This window comes from Aquarana catesbeiana, linkage group LG08, assembly GCF_042186555.1.
Source record: "Aquarana catesbeiana isolate 2022-GZ linkage group LG08, ASM4218655v1, whole genome shotgun sequence".
Taxonomy (NCBI): Eukaryota; Metazoa; Chordata; class Amphibia; order Anura; family Ranidae; genus Aquarana; species Aquarana catesbeiana.
The window spans coordinates 165,902,160-165,927,848 of record NC_133331.1 but is presented as its reverse complement, the minus strand read 5'-3'; the positions used below and the strand labels follow the sequence as shown (position 1 = coordinate 165,927,848).

The 25,689-nt window shown below is 45.4% G+C and overlaps 1 protein-coding gene across 1 annotated transcript; it reads right to left on the bottom strand.

Moving 5' to 3' along the window:
• Positions 1–2,291: 2,291 nt before the first annotated feature.
• Positions 2,292–25,522, bottom strand: FAM241B (family with sequence similarity 241 member B). The gene is made up of 3 exons (XM_073596692.1): positions 25,382–25,522; positions 9,367–9,487; positions 2,292–3,063 (listed from the first exon to the last, which is right to left on the bottom strand). Exons 2-3 carry the CDS (start codon positions 9,457–9,459, stop codon positions 2,803–2,805), a joined length of 354 nt encoding a protein of 117 aa, XP_073452793.1. The 5' UTR covers positions 9,460–9,487; positions 25,382–25,522; the 3' UTR covers positions 2,292–2,802.
• Between the last annotated feature and the right edge of the window lie 167 nt (positions 25,523–25,689).

Genomic DNA, 25,689 nt, shown 5'->3' with positions numbered 1-25,689 from the left:
AACTTTCACCAAATCACGTGGTCTTTCAGCTCTTTACTGCCACCCTTTGGTCAACTTCTGTATTGTTGTCTGATCTTTTGCATTGGTTCTGAGCATGCGTGTTTGTACTTTGGACTAAAGTCCTATGGACTTGTGTACACACGATAGGATTTTGCACCATAGGACTTTTGTTGCTGGAAAGTTTGTTTGCACAGCCAACAAAAGTCCGATGAAAACTGAAAAAGTTTGTCCGATGGAGCGTACACACGGTAGGATGTTGCCTTACAACAGCTAATTTGCATGTTTGTTGTCAAAAAGTCCTATCGTGTGTATGGGCCTTTAGACTATTGTGTTCTGACCCATCACATATAATTCAGATTAAAAAAACATTGAACTAAAAGCTGTAATGTAACAAAATGGGTAAAAAGCCAAGGGGGGGTGAATACATATAGATCAAAGTTTGGCGTCACTTTAACCGGCTCGGTTAACGTATATGCGAATCAGATGTGTTTTGAACTGGCATTCTTCTCACTGCAGCCAGTTCACACATGTGCGAGGCAGCCGCGGTGCGGTTTGAAAAAGAGTCCTGTGTGATTTTGGGTCTGGTTCAGGTGTGATTTCAGGTAAAAATTTGCACCTGAACCGGTGAACAGAACAGCACTGGACCCTTGACCGCATATCTGTGAACCCAGCCTTAAGCAGTGCAGGATAACCCATGACACAAACAAGCCACACAGATGTACTTGGCCAATGTCCAGAACCATGTTTATTTGAATAAGAAACATCCAAACACAGACACCTGGAATAGTTTATTTAGCTGCTGTACAAAACATTAAATACAGCCTTACTGTAATATAGAAAATAGCAGAAATAAGACATAAGCTGCTAGTGAAAATGTATTGCTTAATATGTTATTCTAAAGAAGTGTGTCTATGGCAAATAGCAACCCATTAAAATTCAACGGTTATTGTATACGCTAGAGGTCTTAGCACAAAAGCTTAGATCTTACAGTCTGCTCGGAGCAGCACAACTACTTTCCTTATTTTCATGTTAAAAAAAGAAAAAAAGAAAAAAAGAAAAAAAAAAAAAATGGAGTCTGTGCATCACTATAGGAATACTGCAGTGCTGTGAGATCAGAACACCACATAGCCGTCTTCAAAGAGTTTAACCTTCTATTCAGAGTCCCCTTTAATTTATCTGACAGGAAGAATGTCCTGACATTTAAAGTAAAGCTGTCATCAGAGCAATAGGCTGCTAATGTTTACCAATGTGTTTTACTTCATAACAGCTGAGTCACAAACACCAGGAAAGTATGCAGCAATTCAGAGAAAGTCAGGGTTCCAGTGGAAGCTTAAATGCTTACAAGTTTCTCTCATGACAGGTGTAATTTAAACCTTTATGGGAGTCCAAACTTCATAATGTCAGATGCACCAGGGGGTGGAAGGTTCCTCAATCCTCCACTGTGGCAGAGTGGAAGGTGGCAATAAATGCAGTTCTACCGCTATTTAAGTTTATATATGCGAGTCATAATTGACCAAACAAAATTGACAAAATTTGGTCCAACTGGATAGATGCCAGGGGTCAAGGCTTGGGCTGGGTTAAGTTCCTCTATGATGCCCGATTGGCAGGATTGACTGCTGCCTTCAGTGATGGAAAAATTTAAAGGCACAGGATGGAAAATTTTTCTCAAACAAATACATTTCCAACAGTGAATGTGATTTTTCAATCAGGAAAATCTATTTACTCCAAAATCAAATGTTGAAAGCAAAAGTTCTTTGAAGTTTTTAGAATTAGCATTGGTCATATCCACTTCAGCCATTTACAATATGGCCCTGTCTTACCCCAGTTCATACTTTGTTATGTAAGCTCAGTTAAAGTGGTTCTAAAGCCCAAATATGTTTTACCCTTATGCATTACCTGCATCATGGTTAAATACCATCCACTAGTTGTTCCTCATGCCCCCCCAAATACTTACCCAAGTCCTGTATCAAGCCAGCTCTGTGCTTCTCTCTCTCTCTTCTGTCACAGGCTCAGAGATAGCAGTGGGAGGCACTGGCTCCTGCTGCTGTCAATCAAATGCTGTGAGTAGAGGGGGGGGAAATCGAGCCACATTGTGTGTGTCTATAGATGCACACCACTTGGCTCGGGAGTGAGCCTGCAAGTGTACCACCACAGAAAGCAGCTTCCTATGGGGGCACACAGAAAATAAAAGAAGCGGAAAAAGCCAGCGGGGGACTCCATCAGAGGGGGCTGGGGGGCCCTCCACAATAGTACTGCACACAGCAAGTAAATATAACAGGTTTGTTAAAAAAAAAAAAAAAAAAAATTTATATAGCCTTAACACCTGTCTCAGTAAGCTGTGTTTCCCATGACCTTTCATAGTAATATATTCAACTGTGTATATGTATATATATATCAGTCCTAAAAATGATAGACCTTGAACACCTGGAATACAAAAGATATTCCTTTGATGTAATTTAGTAATATGTGCATGCAGTTGTTCGCTTCATTGAATTATTTTAGCATAAAAATATACAATAGTGAAAGTAGAAACATATTTAGGAATTAAATAAGAAAAATTTAATAGCTGGCTAAAAAAGGCTTCTGCTCCAGTCAAGTCCATATTTACTTCACTGTTGATCATTTGAGATTTTGGTCCTAAAGGAAGCTGGATATATTTATTGATATCCATTAGGCAAGCATGGTCTTAAAGTTTGGCTCCTCTGCTGAACTTCTCCAATAAGCACGATCATAAAAATTCACAGCTGCAGACTTCTGTTTATCTGTCTTCCTGTTTCATTTCCCAGAATCCCATGTGTGCAGTTATCGCTGGCTGAGGTGGGATACAATATATATTAAGCCTATAAGGAGCAAGCCACGAACACCCATCATTAGAATAAGAAAAAGGATGAGAATGGACATGACTGGCTCTACCACCTGGTTTCCAAGATTCCAGCGTGGGAATCCCATGTTCACCAATTGCTGATTAAAGTCAGTAAAAGGAGAGCGTCCCTCCTGTCTTGCCTCATCTTGTGGAGCTTGTTGTGGTCCTGGTCCAGTATTTCCCATCATGTTAAAAAATCCCTGTAAGCATAGGAAATTATATAAACTATAGGAAACTCTGAATGAAGACACAGCAAATCAAATCATAGGAACATTTATGTCAAAAAGCGATTTGTTAAATGTTTTCATATCTGCACTGAATTTATATCTTACATACCTAAACAAATTCAAGTTAGACTTACCGGTAACTTGTTTTCCAAGAGTCTTTCAGGACAGCACATGAGAGAGTGGCTCCACCCACTAGGAAACAGGAAACACAAACTCCACCACATTTTAAAAAGGAGGCCTCTCTCCACAGCTCATCGGTTTTCCCTTATCGTCTTTCAGGACAGCACATGAGAGGATAATCGAGACTTACCAACTAGGGAGGGACAATAGCCTGCAGGACCTTTCTGCCAAATGCCTGATCACCAGCTGATAGAAGATCCAATCTGTAGTGACGGAAAAACGTAAGATAACTTGACCACGTAGCCGCCTTACAAATTTGGTCTGGGGTGGCACCAGCTTTTTCTGCCCATGTAGTGGCTAGAGCTCTGGTAGAGTGTGCTCGTACTCCCTGAGGAGGAGACAACTCCGACTGGACATAAGGTTCTGAAATAGCCATTCTTAACCATCTGGCAATTGATCCCTTTGAAGCTTGCCTTCCCTTTCTGTTGCCAGAAAAAAAAAAACAAATAAAGAGTCTGAAGACCTGAAGTCCCTTGTTTTTTTCTAAGTAATGTAATAAAGTTCTTCTTACATCTAACTTATGAAATAATTCATCCTTACTTCCTGAAGGATCTGAACAAAAAGTTGGCAGGATGATTTCCTGCGACCTGTTATGGACTGATGCCACTTTAGGTAAGAACCCTGGATCTGTTCTAAGCACAATCCTGTCTGGGTAAATTGACATAAAGGGCTCTTTAACTGAAAGAGCATGAAGTTCTCCAATTCTTCTCGCAGTTGTAACTGCAACTAAGAATACCGTCTTCAGAGTTAAATTCTTTAAAGAGATTGACTGTAACGGTTCAAAAGGATCTTTTGTGAGTACTTGTAAGACCACTGTCAAGTCCCATTTTGGAAAGTATTTAGTGGGAACTGGTCTGGATCTAGTAAGTGACCTAAAGAATCTTGTGACCAACGGAACTGAGGAAATAGGTTGATCCAGGTATACTCCTAGGGAAGCCACTTGTACTTTAAGAGTGCTAATTGCCAGCCCTTTGTCTACCTCATTCTGCAGAAATTCCAGAACTGACACAATGTCTTCTAAATCTCGGTTTGCCGAGCGCCACCAAGAGTTGTAGACTTTCCAAACCTTAGCATAGATATCTCTAGTCACCTTCTTTCTACTAGCAAGCAAAGTGGATACTAGAGGCTCTGACAAACCTTTGTCTTTTAACTGTTGCTCCTCAGATACCAAGCAGTGAGACTTAGTCTTGCTATATCCGGATGATACACTGGACCTTGAAGTAGTAAGTCCTGTCTGAGGGGAAGTCGCCAAAATGGCTTGACTGACATTAGTAGAATGGAGGAAAACCAGGCCCCTTTTGGCCAGTACGGGGTGATCAAGAATACCGACATCTTTTCCTTTTGTATCTTCCTCAATACTAAAGGAATTAGCTGAAAAGGGGGGGGGAAGGCATAACCCAGCTGAAACTTCCAAGGATGCGCCAGGGCATCTATCCCTATCGATCCGTTGTCTCGGTGCAGAGAGAAGAACTGAGGGAGCTGAGCATTTTCTCTTGATGCGAATAGATCCACTTGCGGGCACCCCCACGTCTGGGTGATTAGAGTGAATATTTCTGGATTCAGACTCCACTCTGCCTCCTGAATCTTTTGTCTGCTCAAGAAGTCTGCTACTCCATTTAGCGTGCCCTTGAGATGTACTGCTGACAGGGAAAGTAGATGCCTCTCTGCCCATTCTAGGATCTCTGAAGATAGCAATAGAAGAGTCCCGCTCCTTGTGCCCCCTTGTTTGTTCAGGTATGCCATCGTGGTGGCGTTGTCTGACAGTATCTGCACATGGGACCCCTGAAGGTTTGGAGAGAAGGCAACCAAGGCTAGAGCGACTGCCTTTAACTCCCTCCAATTTGATGACCTTCCTGCTTCCACTGGGGACCAAACTCCCTGAGCTATGTCTTGACCCCAGTGTGCTCTCCATCCCCAACTGCTGGTGTCTGTCCTTATCCTTCTCTCTGTTGGGAAGGACCAGAGTAAACCCCTTGACAGCCCTGCCTGATCTCTCCACCACCAAAGGGTCCTTTCTACCCTGGTGGGAAGCTTTACCCATGAGTCTAAAGTCTCTGGACTGTGATCCCAGATCCTTAAGAGAAAATTCTGAAGGGGTCTGAAATGGAGTCTGGCCCATTGAATGGCCGGCATAGTTGAGGTCAAGGTTCCCAGCACTGACATAATCCTTCTGACTGATACCTCCAGGTTCGTCTGAAGGCTGGATACTGCATGCAATACCTTTACTTTCTTCTCTTCTGGAAGAAAGATCTTTTGATCCACTGAGTCTATCAGATACCCCAGAAATTGGACTCTTTGTGCTGGATTGAAATTTGATTTTTGGATGTTTACAATCCAACCTAAGGCCTCCAGATGACTGCGAGCCTTGATCAAATCCTCCTGTAACTTTTCCCTTGAAGGGGCAAAGAAAAAGAGGTCGTCCAGGTAAGGGACGACCGCAATCCCTTGTAGCCGGAGGGGAGCTAGAGCTTCCGCCATAATTTTGGTAAATATTCGAGGGGCGGAAGATAGACCAAACGGGAGGGCCCTGAATTGAAGATGCAGAACCTCCCTCCCCATATTTACTGCCAGCCTCAGGTATCTCTGGGACTGAGCGGCTATAGGTACATGCAGGTACGCATCCCTTAAGTCGATTGATGCCATAAAGCATCCCTTGACTAAGAGATTTCTTACCGAAAAGATGGACTCCATACGGAATCGCCTGTATTGGACTGACCTGTTTAACGGTTTTAAATTGAGGATGAGCCGAAAGCTTCCTGACGGTTTCTTTATCAGAAAGATATGGGAATAGAACCCCTGATAATCTTCCTCTGGAGGCACCCGAACCACAACACCCTGTTTTATCAGATCCCCTAACAGGCTCTTCATAGCTAGGGCTTTTGTTGTGTCTTTTGGCAGATTTGTTACACAGTACCTCTCTGGCAGAAGGTTCAACAGCTCTATCTTGTATCCCTGGGCTATCAAATCCAAAATAAAAGGGTTTTTTGTTATGTTTGCCCAAAGAGGAAGGAACTTTTGAAGCCTTCCTCCCATAGGCACCACCAAGTCATTGTGTTTTATTGGCCGGCGTAGGAGGATTGAAAAGGACATTTCCTTTGCCTTTTCCTCTTTGCGCCGCCCAATTCTTTCTTTTTTCTTGGGGCCTGTTACGCTTTTCCTGATTTTTTTGAGATCGAAAAAATCGCCTAACCGGCTGCTTTTTCTTTTTAAACAGGAAATAATTTCTTATCAGCTGTTCTATCCAAAATGGACTCTAGCTCGGGACCAAATAGCTGATCTCCCAAAAATGGAACTCCACATAATTTATTTTTGGAAGCTGTGTCCCCAGGCCATGTCTTCAGCCATAAAGCTCTCCTAGCTGCAATAGTCAGGGCCCCTGATCTAGCTGACATTCTTATTGAATCTGCAGAGGCCTCAGAAATATAAGCTACAGCTGCTGTAAGGGTTGGGAAGGAATCTAGAATCTCCTGTTTGGGTGAATCGGCTATAATATGTGCTTTTAGCTGATTCAGCCAGAACTCCATATTTCTGGAGACACAGGTTGTAGCCATAGCAGGCTTAAGATTCCCTATAATGGACTGCCAGGCTTTTTTAAGTTGTTGATCCGCCTTCTTATCCATAGGATCCTTCAAAGTACCCATGTCCTCAAATGCCAGATCTGTTGATCTGGATATTTGGGAAAAAGCTGCATCTAACTTCGGGACTTTATTCCAAAGTGACTCAGGATTATCCTTAAATGGGAAACGTCTCTTGTGAGCTTTTGGGAAAAAAGGTTTTCTCTCTGGGTCAGCCCATTCTTTTTTAATGGTCTCCGAGATTACCGAATGTACAGGGAAAGTGCGACCTGTTGCTTCACTAAGTCCTTCATACATTCTATCGTGCAGCGATAACTCTTTTTTCTTCCTCCATTCCCAATGTTGCATATATTGCTTTCAACAGACTGTCTACTTGTTCCAAGGACAGTTTGTATCTTGAAGGTGCATCTGCCTCTTCCTCCTCTTCTCCAGAGTGTGAGGGGGAATGCCCCCTTTGGGTAGTCGGGCCAGCCTCAGCCTCTACCGTTGGGGTTAAGTGTGAGTCCTGAGAGGGGTCTGAGGTAGTTGCCTGACTTAATGCTGGTGTTACAAGAGCGAAAAGCCTGTATAGTAGCATCTAGCTCTTAACAGATGCGATTATGTCGCTGCACGCAGAAGAAGCCTCTTCCTTGACTAAGGAGTCAATACAAATCTGGCATAAAGACTTCTTCCAACCCTCAAGTAACTTTGTTTTACATAAGGGGCATCTCTTTTTAATAGCTGGATCAGAGCTCTTAGCCTGCCAGAAAAATGGCAAAAGAGAAAACACCAGCATCCAATAAGCCAAAGCTTCCTCCTAACGGACTCACCACAGGTGGAACAGCAGTTAACCCCATGTGCCCAGACAGGCCCCAGCCACCAAGGGGGAAAAAAAACATTTGTGAGAGGGGCATCAAAGTAACCAGGATAGTTCTCCATACCCTCTTACCTGGGCCTTACTGGTGCCTGTGCCTGTCCCACATGCAGCTGCCACAGAATCCATAGTGGTGCTGCTCCGATCGGTGGCTCTTACGAACGCCGGTTCCGGTCGGGTGCAACTGCGTTTTTGACTCCGGAACCAGGACCGCTCCTCCCTTCTCCCTCTGCGCCACTTCCGATCGGAAATGATGCGCCCATTCCTAGTGCCTTCCACTCGCCGGATACCTCACTTCCGACCGGGCGAGTCTGTACTCTACCAAGATGGTGGCGGCCAGTAACGCCGTCACGTGGTTTTCAAAAAATGCCCGCGAACGGCTGCCACCGCCTAAGGAGCGGCTCCAGGAACCACCCAGCTCATCTTGAGCAAAGGAAAAGGAAAAAGGAGCCCACTTACCAGCAAACCCTGTGGCGCGGTGTGGGAGGATCGGACTCTCTGGAGGAAAAAATAGGAATGGTGGGGTAGGCAGCCTGGCCTCTCAGGTACAGCACCATAAGAGACCCTGGCCCCTACTAGGTGTTCCCTTGCTAGAGGAAACACAAAAACTGATGAGCTGTGGAGAGAGGCCTCCTTTTAAAATGTGGTGGAGTTTGTGTTTCCTGTTTCCTAGTGGGTGGAGCCACTCTCTCATGTGCTGTCCTGAAAGACGATAAGGGAAAGACATTTTAATAAGACAAAATTATATTCCAATATGTCCATAGGTAAACATATTGTGTAAAGGAATTTATTGGGGCTCTGGAGAAAGGAAGACACTGGAAAGGAACAAAAAAATGGCATAGCAACCAATCAACATCCTCTTTTAGGTTCCAAGTCTGCAATAACAAATACAAAAGACACAGTGAGGGTATTTTACTAAAACTGGAGGTGCAAAATCTGGTGCAATGCTGCATAGAATCAGCTTCCAGGTTTCATTGCCAAAGCTGAATTGAACAAGCTGAAGTTAGAAGCTGATTGGCTACCATGCACGGCTGCACCAGATTGTGAGTGCTCCAGTTTTAGTAAATCAACCCCAATGTGACAGGGTTTCTTTAGGTGTAAATACACAATTGATTTTGTAAGACAAATAGGTATTTTGTAAAAAAAAAAAAAAAGTAATATTAATGATTTTCAGGGAAGAATAGTTCCTACATATGTACCCTTCAGCCCCGTTCACATCTAGCGCTTTGGGTTCGGGGGCGAAATGGCCGCTATTCTAAAATTGCACTGCAATACTGGCAAAACACAGCACGCATGTTTGGGTGCCATTCATTTTCAATGGCACCTAAACATGATGTGGTTTTGCCATGATAAATCGCACTGCAATTGCGGAAAGACTGCATTGCGCAAAGCATGCCACCCAAAAAGGAGCAGTAGTTTATTTCGGGGCGACAAGCTTCATGCGGCAAAACCATCGAAAATCAATGGCACCTGAACACTCGTGCTGCATTTCGCCAGCATTGCAGTGCGATTTGGAATCGCAGGCAGATATTTGCGGCGATTCCCCCCGCTATCTCAAATTGGTAGATGTGAACGGGGCCTATATAATCTTCTATTTTATTCATGTTAGGTTTTAGCAGTTACTCTTTAATATAGAAAAGAAGTGCAAATGCAACAAAATGGACTCACCTGGCGAGGGTTATTATCTCTACGTTGCGTACTTGCCCTTACTCGGGGGTCATCATCTTGAACGATCTCCCCATTTGCCAAGATTCTCACCATTTTGAAGTAACTATGAACTTTCCTTGACCTACAGGAAACATACAAATTACCAGTAAACAATAAACTGTCGCAAGAAAAAAAATCCTTGCATGAGCAAACAGTGTACAATTTGCAGCTCAATTGTTCATTCAATTGCTCCAACCCATTCTAATTCAGATTACTTGAAATGCTGCACTGTGCATGCTTGTTTACAGAATACATTCATAACTGGAGTCAAGCCATCAGACAGTTCCAAATCAGTGGTCATGTTATCAGACAATTTTTTTTGGTTAGGTATTCAACACAGAAAAACTAGATATAACATAATGTATGTGTGACGGCTCTGTGTTATTATTTTATGTATTACATCACTCTCTTCAACACTTACATTATGGTATGATTTTACTGTGCAAATTTAAAAGATAAAATACAGAGCCCAAAATATGAACCCATTGGTTACATACTGGCATTTTTGCACTACTTCCAAATGGGTTAGAAACAAAATCTCCCATTGGACCAATACGTTTACAATGCAGACGTGTCATACACACCCCCCTCTATGATATCTTACAATTTGGTAGGATTTTACTCTGGAGATTTAAAGATAGACACCCAAATATGAATCCATTGGTTCCAAACTGACTTTTTTTGTAATACTTCAAAATGGGACAGAAACAAAATCTCCCATTGGACTAATACGTTTACAATGCAGATGTGTCACCCCCCCCCCCCCCCCCCCAAGATATCTTACAATATGGTATAACTTTACTGTGGAACTTTAAAGATACAGACACACAAATACCAACCCATTGTTTATTTAAGCAACACTTTTCAAATGTTCTAAATACTTAAAAATAAAATCTCCAATTGGAGCAACATATTTACATTTACACCCCTTCATGCATAAGGCCTCATGCACACGGGGAGTTTCTAAAGCTGCGTCAGATGGGGTTTTTTTGTAGCTTAAAAACGCTGCTCCATGTTATTCTGTGTCCATGCACACACAGGCTTTTAGGAGCTGTAAGTGGCATAGGCGTTTTCAAGCTGCAAAAAAAAAAAAAAAAAAAAGCAGCGTGTTCTGAGGACCGGCGTTAGAGCTGTAAAAACGTCTGGCACTGGTAAAAGCTGCTAAATGCGGCTTAACGCTGGATACAGCTGCGTTTTTTTTTTTTTTTGACATGTCAAAATCAATGGTTCCCTATGAGAGCCCATTAATTTGAATAGAAGTCGCACCAGAAATCGGATCATGATTGGACTTGCGGTGCGGCTTGTGCGCTAGCGTTCTTGAAGGGGAAACCCCCTAAAATCTATAACAGACCCTTATCCGAGCACGCAGCCCAGCAGGTCATGAAAGGGGATGGGAGGGACGGGCGAGCACCCCCGCTCCTGGACCATAACAGGCCACTTGCCCTCAACATGGGGGGGGGTGCCTGCGCCCCCCCCCCCCCAAAGCATCTTGTTCCTGTGTTGATGAACCCTGGTTGGTGGTTCTTGAGGTCTGCAGGCGAGGGGCTTATCGGAATCTGGAAGCCCCCTTTAACAAGGGGGCCCCCAGATCCCGCCCCCTCCCCCCAAAAGAAAAGTCAAAAATAAAAACTAGGGCCGCCGTGTGCCATTCCTTATATAGCCATGGGGCGGGGACACCCGGAGGCCTCGCCCCCTTGTGGCACCGCCCCATCATGCCCCGGGTGATGATGTCACAAGGGGTGGGGCATGCAGATGACATCACTGGGTGGCCCCATCCCATGGCTATATAAAGAATGGCACACGGCGGCCCTAGAATTACAGCGAGAGAGAGCGTTGAGAGAACATCGGAGGAAGAAGAGAAGGAGAAGGAAGCGGAGAGAGCAGATGCGGCAAAGGGAGAAGAGAACAGAGAACCGGCAGAGGGAGAAGACAGCGGAGAAAGAAGAACCGGTAGCGGAGAAAGACATCCCTGGAGGGAGAAGAATTTGGAAGGAAGAGGCCCCCCACCTGCAGACCCTCGACAACTAATGGTCAGGGTTGCCAGGAAGAAGCCCTAGGCATGTGGCCTAGTATGGTCAAAAACGGGGTGTGGGCGCTCATTCACCCCCCCAAGCCATTATTTTTTTTTGGCGTGGGGGGGGGTTCCCCTTAAAATCCATACCAGACCGAAGAGTCTTGGGGGGGGAACCGCACGCCAGGTTTTTTATTTGGCGAGGCTTTCCCTTCAAGATCGCAAGTCGGATCATTGTGATCCAACTTCTGGTGCGACTTCTATTCAAATCAATGGGCTCTCATAGGGAACCATTGATTTTGGATAAAGGTAGAGAAATGCTGTTAAAAGCTAGCGTGGCTAAACGTGCACTAACGCCAATGCAAAAAGCTACTAAAAGTATGTTTTTACGGCCGCTTTTTTCTTGCATTGGTTTTCTAAGGTCCTGTGTGCATGAGGCCTAAGTCTAATGGTTTTATGACCCCACTAAACAGGGAGTGGATTGCTCAGGGATGATGTGGCTGAACTTATTTTATCTGTTGAATTTCTGTAGAACTGGCTGATTTACTGCTACGAACATTTTTCACTACCATTTGTTTTTCTTGCCTTTTTTTTTCATACATACACATTTTTCTATACCAGTGTTAATTTTGACCGCAAATTTTCATTTAGTTTAAGTTTGAACTAAAATGCCATTTAGTTTTAGTCATATTTTAGGTCATCTGAATTGTTTTTGTTTTAGTCGACTAAACAACATAAGGTGCCTGAAATCTGGGCAACCAACTCCAAACCTGGGCTGTCCGGGTAAAACCCAGACGGGTGGCAACCCTACAGGTATGTAATCTCGGTCATTACATTTACGTTGATTAAATCTACTATAGATTTAGTCGACTAAAACTAGACTAAAACAATTCAGATGACAAAAATATGACTAAAACAAAAACTAGATCAAAATTTGCGGTCAAAGTTAACACTGGTATAGAAAAATGTAAAAATAAAAAAAGGCAAGAAAAACGCAGGGTACTCAAAAATTTTCGTAGCAGTAAATCAGCCAGTTCTACAGAAATTCAACAGATAGAATAAGTTCAGCCATATCATCCCTGAACAATCCACTCCCTGTTTAGGGGGCCATAAGAGCCCTTTCACACACACAGTGGGGGGGCATCGGCGGTTTACAGTCGATTTAGAGGCACTTTTCGGCCCCCTGGCGGCCGAATAATGGGTTAAAAGAGCCCACAAATTGTCGCTATCGAGGTGCTTTGGCGGCGATGCCAATTGATTTCAATGAGCAGGGTTGCTTTAGGAGCTTTTGACATCCTGCCAGCGCACTTTAAAAAGGGTTGCTTTTATAATCAATGGGTTGGTATTTGGGGCGCTGTATCTTTAAACCTCCACAGTAAAATCATACCATATTGTAAGATATCATAGAGGGGGTGTGTATGACACATCTGCATTGTAAACATATTGGTCAAATGGGAGATTTTGTTTTAAACCCCTTTATTAGTAGAAAAAAGCTGAGTTAGACTTACCGGTAACTCCTTTTCTGAGAGTCTTCCAGGACAGCCCATGAGACATTGGGCTCCTCCTACCAAGACAGGAAACACGTCACCCCCACCAGATAAAAGGGCGGTCCTCCAGGCCCATGTCAGTATTCTCAAGAACCGTAGGACCCTGCAAAACATATGCATAATACACATAACTTCAGACAATACCGGGTGGGAATGCGGCTGTCCTGGAAGACTCTCAGAAAAGGAGTTACCGGTAAGTCCAACTCAGCTTTTCTCCAAGCGTCTTCCAGGACAGCTCATGAGACGATGAGCCAGAATCTACCAGTCTAGGGAGGGACAACTGCCTGAAGGACCTTACGACCAAACGCCTGCTCCTGAGCTGATAGGAGATCCAGGCGATAATGTTTAATGAAGGTTGAGTAACTGGACCAAGTGGCAGCCCTGCAAATTTTTTCCGGTGAGGCACCAGCCCTCTCAGCCCAAGACGTAGACAAGGCTCTAGTTGAGTGCGCAGTAACAAAAGGTGTTGGGACCTCCCTAATTTTGTAAGCTTCCAAGATGGCTTGCTTTATCCATCTAGCCAATGTGGCTTTAGATGCACTATTCCCCTTGTGAACTCCAGAAAAGAGGACAAACAAGGCATCAGTTTTCCTAAAGGTCTTCGTGACCTCAAGATAGACCAAGAGAATCCTTCTTACATCTAGAAAACTAAATTTTCTTTCTAAGTCGCCCTGTGGCGAACTACAAAAGGTTGGCAATACAATGTTCTGAGATCGGTGGAATGTACTTGCCACCTTGGGCAAAAAACCTGGATCGGTTCGTAACGCAACTCGATCCTCAAAAATCGTGAGGAAGGGCTCCCTTACTGATAGGGCCTGCAACTCACTTACCCTACGAGCTGAGGTAACAGCTATAAGGAACACAGTTTTTAATGTAAGTAACTTAACTGACATACTTTCCAGAGGTTCAAACGGAAATTCTACCAGAGTTTGAAGTACTAGGGACAGATCCCACGTTGGACAACTTCTCACTACTACTGGTCTGGCCCTAGAGATAGATTTGAAAAATCTGGCTATAGTGGGATTTTCCAGGAGAGAAAACTGTAGGAACACACTAATAGCTGCCGCCTGTACCTTTAAGGTACTAACAGAAAGACCTTTGTCGACACCCTCTTGGAAAAATTCCAAAATAGACGGAATATCATGAGTTAATCTATCATTTTCAGATAACCACGAGTTAAACCTTTTCCAAACTTTGGAATATATGGCTCTAGTAACCGGCTTCCTGCAATTAACGAGAGTCCTGACTACTTTGTCAGAGAACCCTTGGGCGCTCAGTATCTTTTCTTCAGATACCAGGTCGTCAAGTTTAAGGAAACCACCTGAGGGTGTGATACTGGACCCTGCAATAATAGGTCTTCCCTTTTCGGAAGACTCTACGGAGGCTCTGAAACCAGAGACTGTAGCAGGGAAAACCATGGCCTCTTGGGCCAAAACGGGGCAATTAGAATCAGATCTGTCTCTTCCAGCCGAAACTTCCGGAGACTTCTGGAATCAGTCTGATTGGCGGAAAGGCATAACATAGGCCTGGAGGCCACAGGTTTGCCAGAGCATCGATCCCCAAGGCTTGGTCTGCCGGGTTCATGGAAAAGAATATCTCCGTCTTGCGGTTGTTTCGGTTTGCGAACAAATCCGCTACGAGATAACCCCCATCTCTTGGTGAGGTCTGCAAAGACTTCGGGATGAAGGGACCAGTTGTCTCGGTCTATCCTGTGACAGCTGAGATAATCTGCCAGGCAATTGTTTGTCCCCTTCAGGTGTACAGCAGAAATAGAGGCTAGATTCCCCTCTGCCCATGAAAGGATCTCCTGGGCAATGGACTGAAGCCTCCGGCTTCTCGTGCCTCCCTGCTTGTTGATATACGTGACTGTCGCTATATTGTCTGACAGAATTTGGAGGTTGTGACCCCTGATCTCCATCTGAAAAGACTGGAGGGCTCTCTGGACTGCAAGCAGCTCTCTTTGATTGGATGAGGCCCTTGCCTCCTCTGGGGACCACTCTCCTTGTGCTACTGCATTGCTCAGGTGGGCCCCCCATCCCCAGGAACTCGCATCCGTGGTAATCCTTCGGCAAATGGGAAAGGACCATGGGAGACCTCCTGCTAGGTGCTGACCAGCTCTCCACCACCACAGGCTTCTTTTTATCCTGTCGGGAAGCCAGATCCTTGACTCCAGGGACCTTACGTCCCCGTCCCAGTTTCTTAAAAGAAACCTTTGTAACGGACGCTGACGGAGTCTCGCCCATGGTACTGCGGGAAAACATGAGGTCATAAGACCCACTGCCCTCGACACCTGTCTCAGAGAGACCGACTGGTTGGTCTGCAATGCTGACATAGTCTGGAACACTTTGGTAATCTTCTCCTGAGGAAGAAAAACGCTTTGGTTCACTGAGCAAAAATCATAACCCAGATAAGTTACTTTCTGGGCCGGAATCAAGGACGATTTTTCTTTGTTTATTAGCCAGCCTAGGGACTGTAGGAAGTCCTGTACAGCCTGGAGATCCTCCAACAGCCTTTGGTATGATTTTGCCACTATCAGGAGGTCGTCTAAGTAAGGGATAACCGTTATTGCCTTTAATCTTAGTGGAGCCAGCGCTTCCCCCAACACCTTCGTAAAGATGCGTGGGGCTGAGGAAAGACCGAAGGGGAGGGCCTGAAAATTGAAAATGTCGGGTCCCCATACCCGTCTTCACTGCCAATCTCAAAAACTTTTGGAAGGCTGGATGGATAGGGATGTGAAGATAAGCATCCCTTAAGTCCAACGTGGCCATAAAGCAGTTTGGGTATAGTAGGTTTTTGATTGTAAAAACCGCCTCCATACGGAAATGCTTGTATCTGATGGACTTGTTTAAGGTCCGGAGATTCAGGATAAGTCGAAATTTTCCTGCCGGCTTTCTGACCACAAATTCATGGGAATAGAATCCCTTGCCCTGCTCCGATCGAGGAACAGGAATCAGTACATTTGATCTAATAAGTCTCCGATCTGGAGACCCAGAGCCCTTGCTTTCTCCCGATCTTGTGGAGGAAATGTGACCAACAAACGTTCTGGTGGTTGGTGAACAAACTCCAGCCTGTACCCGTTGGTCACTACGTCCAGGACGAAGGGGCTCAGAGTGACTGCTGCCCACTGTGGGATGAAGGCCCTCAATCTCCCTTCCACCGGGGAACACAAGTCACTGCGGCTTGGTGGGCTGTTGAGGAGGGTTAAACAGCACTCCCCCTTTGCCTCTGCCTTTGTGCCCAGTCCAATGCTTTTTCGGCCTGCTGTCCTTTTCTCTAGGACTCTGTTGCCTGCTTTGGCCACGAAAAAATTTTCTGGCTGTCTGAACTCTCTTTCTCTGGAAACGCCTTTTTCTTATCAGCCGTGCGTTCCAGTGCCTCCTGTAGACCTGGGCCAAATAAATGATCGTCAGTTAAAGGAAGGCCACAAAGGCGCAACTTGGAGGCCGAGTCCCCTGACCAGGTCTTAAGCCAAAGGCTTCTCCTGGCCGAGTTCACTAGAGCCGAAGTCCTGGCTGACATTCTTACAGACTCAGCGGAAGAATCTGCCAAAAAACCCACTGCCTGAAATAGGAGAGGAAAAGACTTTAAAATTTGCTCTCTGGAGGTACCTGCTGACAGATGTGACTGAATCTGAGTCAACCAAACCTCCAGATTTCTGGCCACACAAGTGGAAGCCAGAGCTGGTTTCAGGTTTCCAACTGCTGAGTCCCAGGCTCTGTGGAGAAGGATATCCCCCCTCTTGTCCATCGGATCCTTAAGCATACCCATATCATCGAACGCCAGGTCCGAGTTTTTTGAAACCTTTGAAAGAGGTGCGTCTAACTTGGGATTCTTATTCCATGGCTGCGCAGTGTCCTCATCAAAAGGAAACCTCCTTTTTAGGTTACTAGAGAAGAATGGTTTTCTCTCAGGATTATCCCATTCCAGTTTAATAGTATCAACCAAAGAACTATGAACTGGAAAAACTCTCGATTTTCTCTTATGCAATCCTTTATACATAAGATCATGTTTGGATAACTGAACCTCTTCCTCTTTTAATTCAAGGGTAGTATAGATAGCCTTTAATAAGTCATCTACATCCTCAACAGATAACTTAAATCTTGAGCCTCGAGTGGATTCTCTATCTCTGTATCTGACCCTGATTCTTCCAGAGAAGAACGGGTAGATCTGACCTCAGCCTCAGAGTCCTCACTCTCTGCCTGCTGTGGAGTGTTTACTGACGCCTTCAGTGAAGATGGACTCTCTGCTGGAGTCTGGAGCTTGTCAATAAGCGTTCTAAAGGAACTGAAGGTGGACGCAAGCTCATCCCTAACAGAAGTAAGCATCTTCTGGCAAGAGGCAACCGGGTCATCCTTTACTAGGCCTTCTATACAGGTGCGACAAACTGCTTTGCTCCATGAGGAGCTCAATTTGTTTGCACAAACCGCACATTTCCTTTTAAGTGGCTGCGCTTGGGCCTTGTCCTGAGTCTTGGTCTGCAAGACAAAATAAATGACCCACAATATAATTAAAGCCACCCAATCACTCCGTAACACCACGTGCAGGAGGGAGGAAATGTGTCCCCTTACACCCACTACTACAGAGGGGGGAGGGGGAGGGAACACTCACAGGGATAGCAAGGTGGTGACAGAACACCCCAGGCTTACTTGTGAGGTGCTGGTGTTGGGAACTGCATCCGCTGCCTGTGCAGGTACTGCAGGAGGAACCATTCCGCCCCTCTTGGTCATCCACAGCCTGGCTGCTTAACACCAAGAAACACCATCAGCCAGCGTTCTCTGTTCGCGCCGTTTATGAAGACTGGAACCTCGTCTCCGGCGCCCGATGATGAGGTCATATGCCCCGGAAGTGACCCTCTCCAGGCACTTCCTGTGGGCCAGCTTGGAACACAATAGCTCCGCCCCCTCGAGCGCTGCGGCTTCCTCCATTCCCTGCTCAGATCAGCCATGCTGTCGGCAGGGAAGGACAACCGAAGCTCAGCTGAGCTATAGTGCAATGCACTGCGCTAGGGGCACGACCACACACCGGTCCTGGCCCTCTCCAGGCACTGAGGACAGGGAACAGCAGCACAGCCAACCTCCCCAGCGGTGTGCTGCTTCTGGCAGAGGAAGAAGTAAGTGATATGCCCCAGAAAATAGCCATACAAAGCCCCTGCTTATAATGCCTATGGGAGCAGGTTCCATGAACATGTTACCCCCCGTCCGGAGGAAACACAAATAACTGACATGGGCCTGAAAGACCGCCCTTTTATCTGGTGGGGGTGACGTGTTTCCTGTCCTGGTAGGAGGAGCCCAAGGTCTCATGGGCTGTCCTGGAAGACGCTTGGAGAAATGTTAGTTTGTAACCAATATGCTCATATTTGGGGCTCTGTATCTTTAACCACTTCAGCCCCGGAGGGATTTGCCCCCTTAATGACCAAAGCATTTTTTGCGATATGGCACTGCGTCGCTTTAACAGGCAATTGTGCAGTCGTGCGACGTTGTACCCAAACAAAATTGACGTCCTTTTTTTCCCACAAATAGAGCTTTCTTTTGGTGGTATTTGAGCACCTCTGCGGTTTTTATTTTTTGCTCTCTAAACAAACTTTCTGCTAGAATACATATCCAAAAAAAATATATAAAAAAAATGACCAGTTACACTTACCGGTAATGGTATTTCTGGGAAGTCTCCCAGGACGGCACCCTGAGAGATGACTGGTCCACCTGACAGGTGACTATTTTTTGTGATTTATTTTCTCTTTTTAGTAGCGCTACACTATTATTATATTATTCACTTTGAACTTTGTATGTTTGAGTGTTAGCAGCTTGTGTTCTAATTTAGCAGAGTCTTTTTCCCCACCTCCACGTCCACCTGACAGGAAACACAATTAAAGAGGTTAAAACCCCCGCCCCTCCCTGTGCTCCTCAGTTGTGAAAAAGTATTGACCCACACCAGTGCACAAGAGTGAAAACAAACACCACAAACTCTATACATTATGAATATACCTAAAAAGAGCGGGTGGGAAGTAGGCCTGCCATCCTGGAAGACTTCCCAGAAATACTGTTACCAGTAAGTGTAACTGGTCAAGTCGCCTTCCGGGATGGCACCCTGAGAGAGAAACAAGTAGCTCAGGCCTACCTTAGGGCGTGACAACCGCTTGTAGGACGTTCCCACCAAACGCTAGATCCTGAGGAGACAGCAATTCCACTCTATAATGCCTCAGGAAGATGTTCTGGCTTGTCCATGTAGCGGCTTTACATATTTGCTCCACCGATGCTCCAGCCCTTTCTGCCCAGGAGGTCGCCAGAGATTGGGTGGAATGTGCCTTAAGGTCCCTCAGGACTGCCGTACCAGAATCCTCATAGGCTAAAGAAATAGTATTTTTAATCCACCTTGCTATGCATGCCCTAGATGCTTGGTGGCCCTTCTTCTGGGCAAAAAAAATAACTAATATATGGCTGGACCTTCTAAGCTCTAACTTTTTCTAAATAAATTAACAGACAATGTCTGACATCTAGAAAATGAAATCTCATTCTGGGGATTGCTGCAAAAGGAAGGAAGCACAATCTCTTGAGTTCTATGAAACTTCGAGGCTACCTTCGGGAGGTACAGGGGGTCCTGCCTAAGTATAACCCTGTCCTCAAGTAAACTAAAAAAAATGGCTCTTTAACTGAAAAGGCTTGAATGTCGCTTACTCTCCTGGCTGATGTAATCGCCAGTAGGAAATCCAACTTAAAAGTGAGGATTTTGAGGGGAATTTGATTTAACGGCTCAAATGGAGCTTTGGTTAACCCCTCTAAAACCAAAGTAAGGTCCCAAAGTAAGGTCTTGATCAGGGGGTCTAGAGCCAATCTTTTGTCCAAAAAACAGGACAAGGCTGCAACCTGTACTCTAAGCATTTTGGTTGCCAGTCCCTGATCTGCGCCATCCTGGAGAAAATTCAGGATGGCAGGGATCTCTTGTTGGGAGGTCCCTCTCGCCTGACACCAGCGTGAAAACACTCCCCAGGTCTTAGCGTAAATATGCCTTGTAACTGGCTTCCTACTTAGAAGAGTATCAATTACTCTGTCAGAAAGGCCCTTCTCCCGCAGGTTCTGCCTTTCAAGAGCCAGGCTGTCAGCCTGAAGAAGCTGGGAACTGGGTGGCAGATTGGACCCTGAAGGAGAAGGTCCTGCCGAACAGCAAGATGGTGAGGCGGGGCTAAGAATCTCTTTACCCTTCTGTTCTTCCTGCGAGTGAAGAGATCGATCTCCGGATCGCCAAACTGCCGACACACTAGGGAGAACACTTTGGGATTCAACTCCCATTCCCCCTGAAGAATTGGCTGTCGACTGAGATAGTCTGCTTCGATGTTTAATGTTCCCTTTATATGCACTGCAGAAATAGAGAGGATCCGATGCTCTGCCCATCCCAGGATCTCTAGTGCCAAGGTCAGAAGAGCGCGAGATCTGGTGCCTCCCTGATGATTTAGGAATGCCACAGCTGTCTCATTGTCTGAAAGAATCTGGACCTCCCCGTTCCTGATCCTTCCCTCGAAAGCCTTTAGAGCCTCCCCAATGGCCTAGAGCTCCCGAAAATTGGCATGCAGTTCCTCTAGGTGGGCTCCCCAACCCCAGGAACTCGCATCTGTCGTTATCTTGAGAGGCTGCAGTTGGCCCCAAAGGAGACCCCCTGAAGCCTCTGAGGACAAAGCCACCACTGTAGCGATTCCCTTACCATGCCTGGAATGGGAAGTTTGTTGTCCAGCATTCCTCTCTCCCTGTCACAGAAGGATAGGAGGATAGGAGGAAGTGCTGGAGAGTCCTGGAATGTAGTTGAACCCACGGTACTGCTGGGATACAGGATGTCATCAGACCCAGAACCCTCATGATCTCTCTGTAAGTGCTCTTTTCTACCTCTAGCAGGGCTGAAACTGCCGCAATGAGGCCCTCTACCTTGTCCTGGGGTAGGATTAGTTTCTGTTCTGAGGAATCCACCCGGAATCCCAGATAGACTTTTGTCTGAGAAGGTATCATGCTTTTCATGCTGACAATCCACCCCAGAGACTCCAAGGTACTCATTACTTTGGTTAGTTCTGACAGCAGGTGATCTCGACTCTGATTGTAAATCAAAATGTCAACTAGGTAAGGGATCAATGCCACTCCCTGGAGATGCAGGAAGGCAACCATCTTGGCCAGAACTTTCGTAAACACCCTTGGGCTGGGCTGGGCCAGCCCAAAAGGCAGAGCCGCAAACTGCCAATGCTGTATTCCTTGCGCTGAGGCAATTGAGAACCTAAGGAAAACCTGATGTTCTGGAAAGATCGGGACGTGGAGATAGCCATCTTTCAAATCTATTGTTACCATAAACACGTCCTTCAGAAGGTGTTTTCTGAGAGTGTAACTGTAGATGCTCTCCATGCAGAACCTCTTGTACTGCAAGAAAACATTCAGACTGCTCAGATTTATAATGAGGCGATACTTCCCTGAGGGTTTTGGAACAACGAAGATGTGAGAGTAGAAACCCTGTCCCCCCTGACCCTCTGGGACTGGCACTATGATGCCCTGTTCTGCTAGTTCTTTGATATTCTGCAGAATACCTGCTATTTTGAGGGGGTTCCTTGGCAAGTGAGTTAAGAGAAACTTGGGGGGAGGAATTGAGAGAAACTCCAGCCTGTAGCCCTCTCTTATAATCTGGAGAATATGGGGGCTCTGCATAATTTTTTCCCACTGAGAGAGAAAGTGGTAAAGCCTTCCCCCTAGTCTTATGTCACTTGGTGACTTTGTCGGCCGACTTCTGGCTGGAAAAGAGAATACTCCCCTTCTGTTTTTCTCTACCAACCCCCCAACATCTATTAACGGAGCCCTTCTTATCTGGGAAATGTTTTTTGCCTGGGGGCCTCGAAAAAAATTTTCTCTTTTCCTTCTTAGGCTTAGTAGGAAATTTCTTCCCTTTTTCGGTAGATCTAGCAAGAGCCTGATCTAAGCTAGTACCAAAAAGGAGGGAACCTCCAAATGGGAGACCACACAAACGGGCTTTAGATTAATTATCTCCATCCCAAGTCTTGACCCAAAGGACTCTCCTAGCTGAGTTTAATAGGGCCCCAGATTTGGCGGTTGTACGCACTGTCTCAACCGCTGCATCAGCTAAGTAGGCAACTGCACTACCTATCACCTCTAAAGAATCTAAGACCTCTTTAAACTTGGAAGTCCGGGATACATGGTCCATTAACTTGGAGTTCCACGTATCTGTGTTTCTTGCTACGCAAGCTGAAGCTAATGCGGGGCTCATAGCTGCAGCATTAGCTTCCCAAGCTCTGCGCAAAATGGTCTCAGCCCGCCAATCCGTCTGATCTTTGATGTTGCCTGCGTCTTCAAAGGAAAGATCGGACTGCTTGGAAACCTGCGCCAAGGAAGCGTCAAGTCTGGGAGTTTTAAAAAAAACTTTTCCTCATCTTCCTCTTTAAAGGGGCACCTACGCTTCCAAGTCTTGTATTTTAAGAGCTTTCTTTCAGGTTCCTTCCATTCCCTCAGGATAATATCTTTCAGGGCTGGGTGAACTGGAAGGACTCTGGACTAAGGCTTGACTAAGCCTCTGTACATTTTGTCTTGAGCAGATACCTGAGCCGCGGGCTCCTGTATCTCTTCAGACACATAAATAGCTCTAAGAAGACCCTCCATGTCATCGGCTGAAAAAGATATGTCTGCCCGACTTGGAGTCCTCTCTCTCCTCCTCCTGACTGTCTACTAGACCCTCATCAGAAAAACCCTGATCGGGTGCCTCAGACTCCTCTTCCTCCTCAGAATCGTGGGAAAGGAGAGATCTCGGAGGTTCTGGCCGCCTCTTAGAACCCCTGGATGAGACAGAGCCCTCTTGGGAGGAGGAACCTTCTTTACTGGTATAAGGTTCTTGGGAGGAGGTTCTTGGCCCTCTTGGGAGGAGGAACCTTCTTTACTGGTATAAGGTTCTTGGGAGGAGGTTCTTGGCCCTCTTGGGAGGAGGAATCTTCTTTACTGGTATAAACCTCTTTCTCCGATTTAACCTCCCTGGCAGTATGATTATATCAGATTTTTGAATCTCAAAGCGGTACAATGTTTTGCATAGAAATTTAGCGTTTTATATTGTAGGCCTGTAATTCTTAGTAATAACACACTTAAATCTGTCCAAACAAACGTGTAGTAGATATCCCGGGTATGATAAAGTTTGAAACACGAAATCATAAATTATAATATAATAAATTATAAAAAAATAATATAATAATAAAATGAATTTCACCACAATTCACTATCGCTCAATTCTGCAAGTGTTCTAATTTACTATCGCTGTTTTCTAGCTGGTCTAAAACCACTTTTGATGTAAAGGGACACTTTTTGGTTGCCATGGACAATGTCAAGTTTCCAGGCAGAAAGAACAATATATATAATATAAAAATGCATGCAGGTCACTGGACAAAACATTAGGGACAAAAGGGAGGTGAAATTATTTTAACTTAAAGAGGAGGTCCGCCTACTCCACGAAAAATTAAGTCAGAAGCTAAAAATACTGTAGCTGCTGACTTTTAATATATGGACACTTACCTGTCCAGGGAGCCCGCAATGTCGGCATCACAGCCGATCTTCTGGTCGGCTGTCGGTTGCTGCCGCCGCCATTTCCGGTAAGGGAACCCAGCAGTGAAGCCTTTTGGCTTCACAGCCAGTTCCCTATTGCGCATGCGTGAAGCACGGCGGGAGCCGAACTTTCGAGAGACGGGCCACGGCCCCGTCTCCCGGAAGTGGGGAAGGGGACCTGTCAAAAACAGGTCCCCATTCCCCCTCCCTTCTGAAAGGTGCCAAATGTGGCACTGGAGGGGGATAGGAGACAAACAAGTGGTTTGGGTGGAACTCCGCTTTAAGGCCCGATTCACACCTATGCATTTTTTGCACTTTGCAGATTCGCACTACAGTTCACTTAACATGGTTACCCATGGAACACGTTCTGTAGTACGAATCTACAAAATGCACTAAAAATGCATAGGTGTGAATAAGGCCTTAATCAGAGCTGCACAGTTATTTAACCCTTTAGTGACCGCCCTATAGCTGTTTTATTACTACAAGGTGAACGCTGTGTGCAGGATCACATGTGTGTGTGTATATATATTATACACACACACACACACACACATATGTGTGTGTGTATTTTTGATCGCCCCTGATGTTTAACACCTTTCCAGCCAGTGTCATTAGTACAGTACATATGTTTAGCACTGACCACTGTATTAGTGTCACTGGTTCCCTCAAAAGAGTCAGTTAGTGTCCGATTGTCCGCCGCAATATTGCAGTCGCACCATAAGTTGCTGATCGCCACCATTACTAGTAAACAAAAAAATATTCCATAGTTTGTAGACACTATAACTTTTGCGCAAACCAATCAATATACGCTGATTGATTTTTTTTTTTTTTTACCAAATATATGTAGCATATTGGCCTAAATTGATAAAGAAATGTTATTTTTTTTAATTTATTGGATACGTTTTATAGCAGAAAGTAAGAAATATTGTTTTTTCTTATCAAAATTGTCTTTTTTTTGTTTATAGCGCAAAAAATAAAAAACGCAGGTGTGATCAGATACCACCAAAGGAAAGCTCTATTTGTGGGGGGAAATAAGGACGTCAATTTTATTTGGGTACAGCGTTACAATATGTGCAATTGTCAAAGTATCGCAAAAGAATGGTCTGGTCATGAAGGAGGTAAATCTTCCAGAGGTCAAGTGGTTAATCTACAGCCACCCCTTACCTGTATAGGTAGTTTTTATAATGGTAATGGTGAACTAACCCTTTAAGGCTTGGTTCACATATATGCAAATTGGATGCGTTTTGTAACCCCATCCAATTTGCATACCACATGAATCAGAGTTGGTTCACACATGTGCGAGGCGGCCACGGTTTTAAAATAAAGGCTCCTGTGCGTTTTTCGGTAAAAATTTGCACCAGAACCAATGAACAGAATCGCACCAGACTGCCGCATTGAAACCGCGACCGCATATGTGTGAACCCAGCCTGAACAGTCGGGGGGGGGGGGGGGAGGGGGTGTAGGTGTCCGGAAGAGGTTCTTCGTGCATGTAGATGTTTGCATTGAATGTTTTTATACCTACAGTGGAAAATCAGACCATGAATGCAGACGGCTAAGCACTGCGGACCCAGAAATGTGTGAATAGACCTGCACCATACAACAGCACTGTGTCCAGGTCCACATTGTAAGTCTGGGTATATGAGCCCTTATTGTTAAATAAGCCTAGCCAATGATTGGAAAGCTCATCCTAAACTGGGATGATATTGCATGGTCTATGCATGCTCCATATGCTGTAAAGAAGTCAGAGCTGCTGTGTCATGTCTGCCTGCAGGCTATGTGTACACATTGTGTGCAGTCACCACATACAGCCATGCTCCCTTCTCCTGTCACTGCATACACAAACAGTATCATCTTACCAGGCCCACTCTGCGGCCTCCTCCAGCCCTGTCCGTCCCTGAATGCCTCCCACACACAGGAAGTGACTAGTCCCTGGAAAAGCTCTCAGTGCTGCTCTCTCCCGGCCACAGGAACACGCTGCTTTTGTCAGTTTGTCAGCAATAAATATTTTGTTATTAAAGTTTTTTCGAAGTAGCTGCAGAAGGGAGTGGTGTACTGAGGAGAAGTGTGTGAGGGGGGTGGACGTGCTGCTGTGAGAGAAGGGGGGTTCTGTCAGTCTTTCAGCAAATGCTGCCCCTTTTTTTTTCACTGCTGATTCGGCCAGGAC

Bases quoted from the DNA above. Each gene is read 5' to 3' on its own strand.
- FAM241B (XM_073596692.1), bottom strand. From the start codon at position 9,459: ATGGTGAGAATCTTGGCAAATGGGGAGATCGTTCAAGATGATGACCCC. The intron at 3,064-9,366 runs GTGAGTCCATTT...CTATGCTTACAG, and splicing joins GAGATAATAACCCTCGCCAG to GGATTTTTTAACATGATGGG.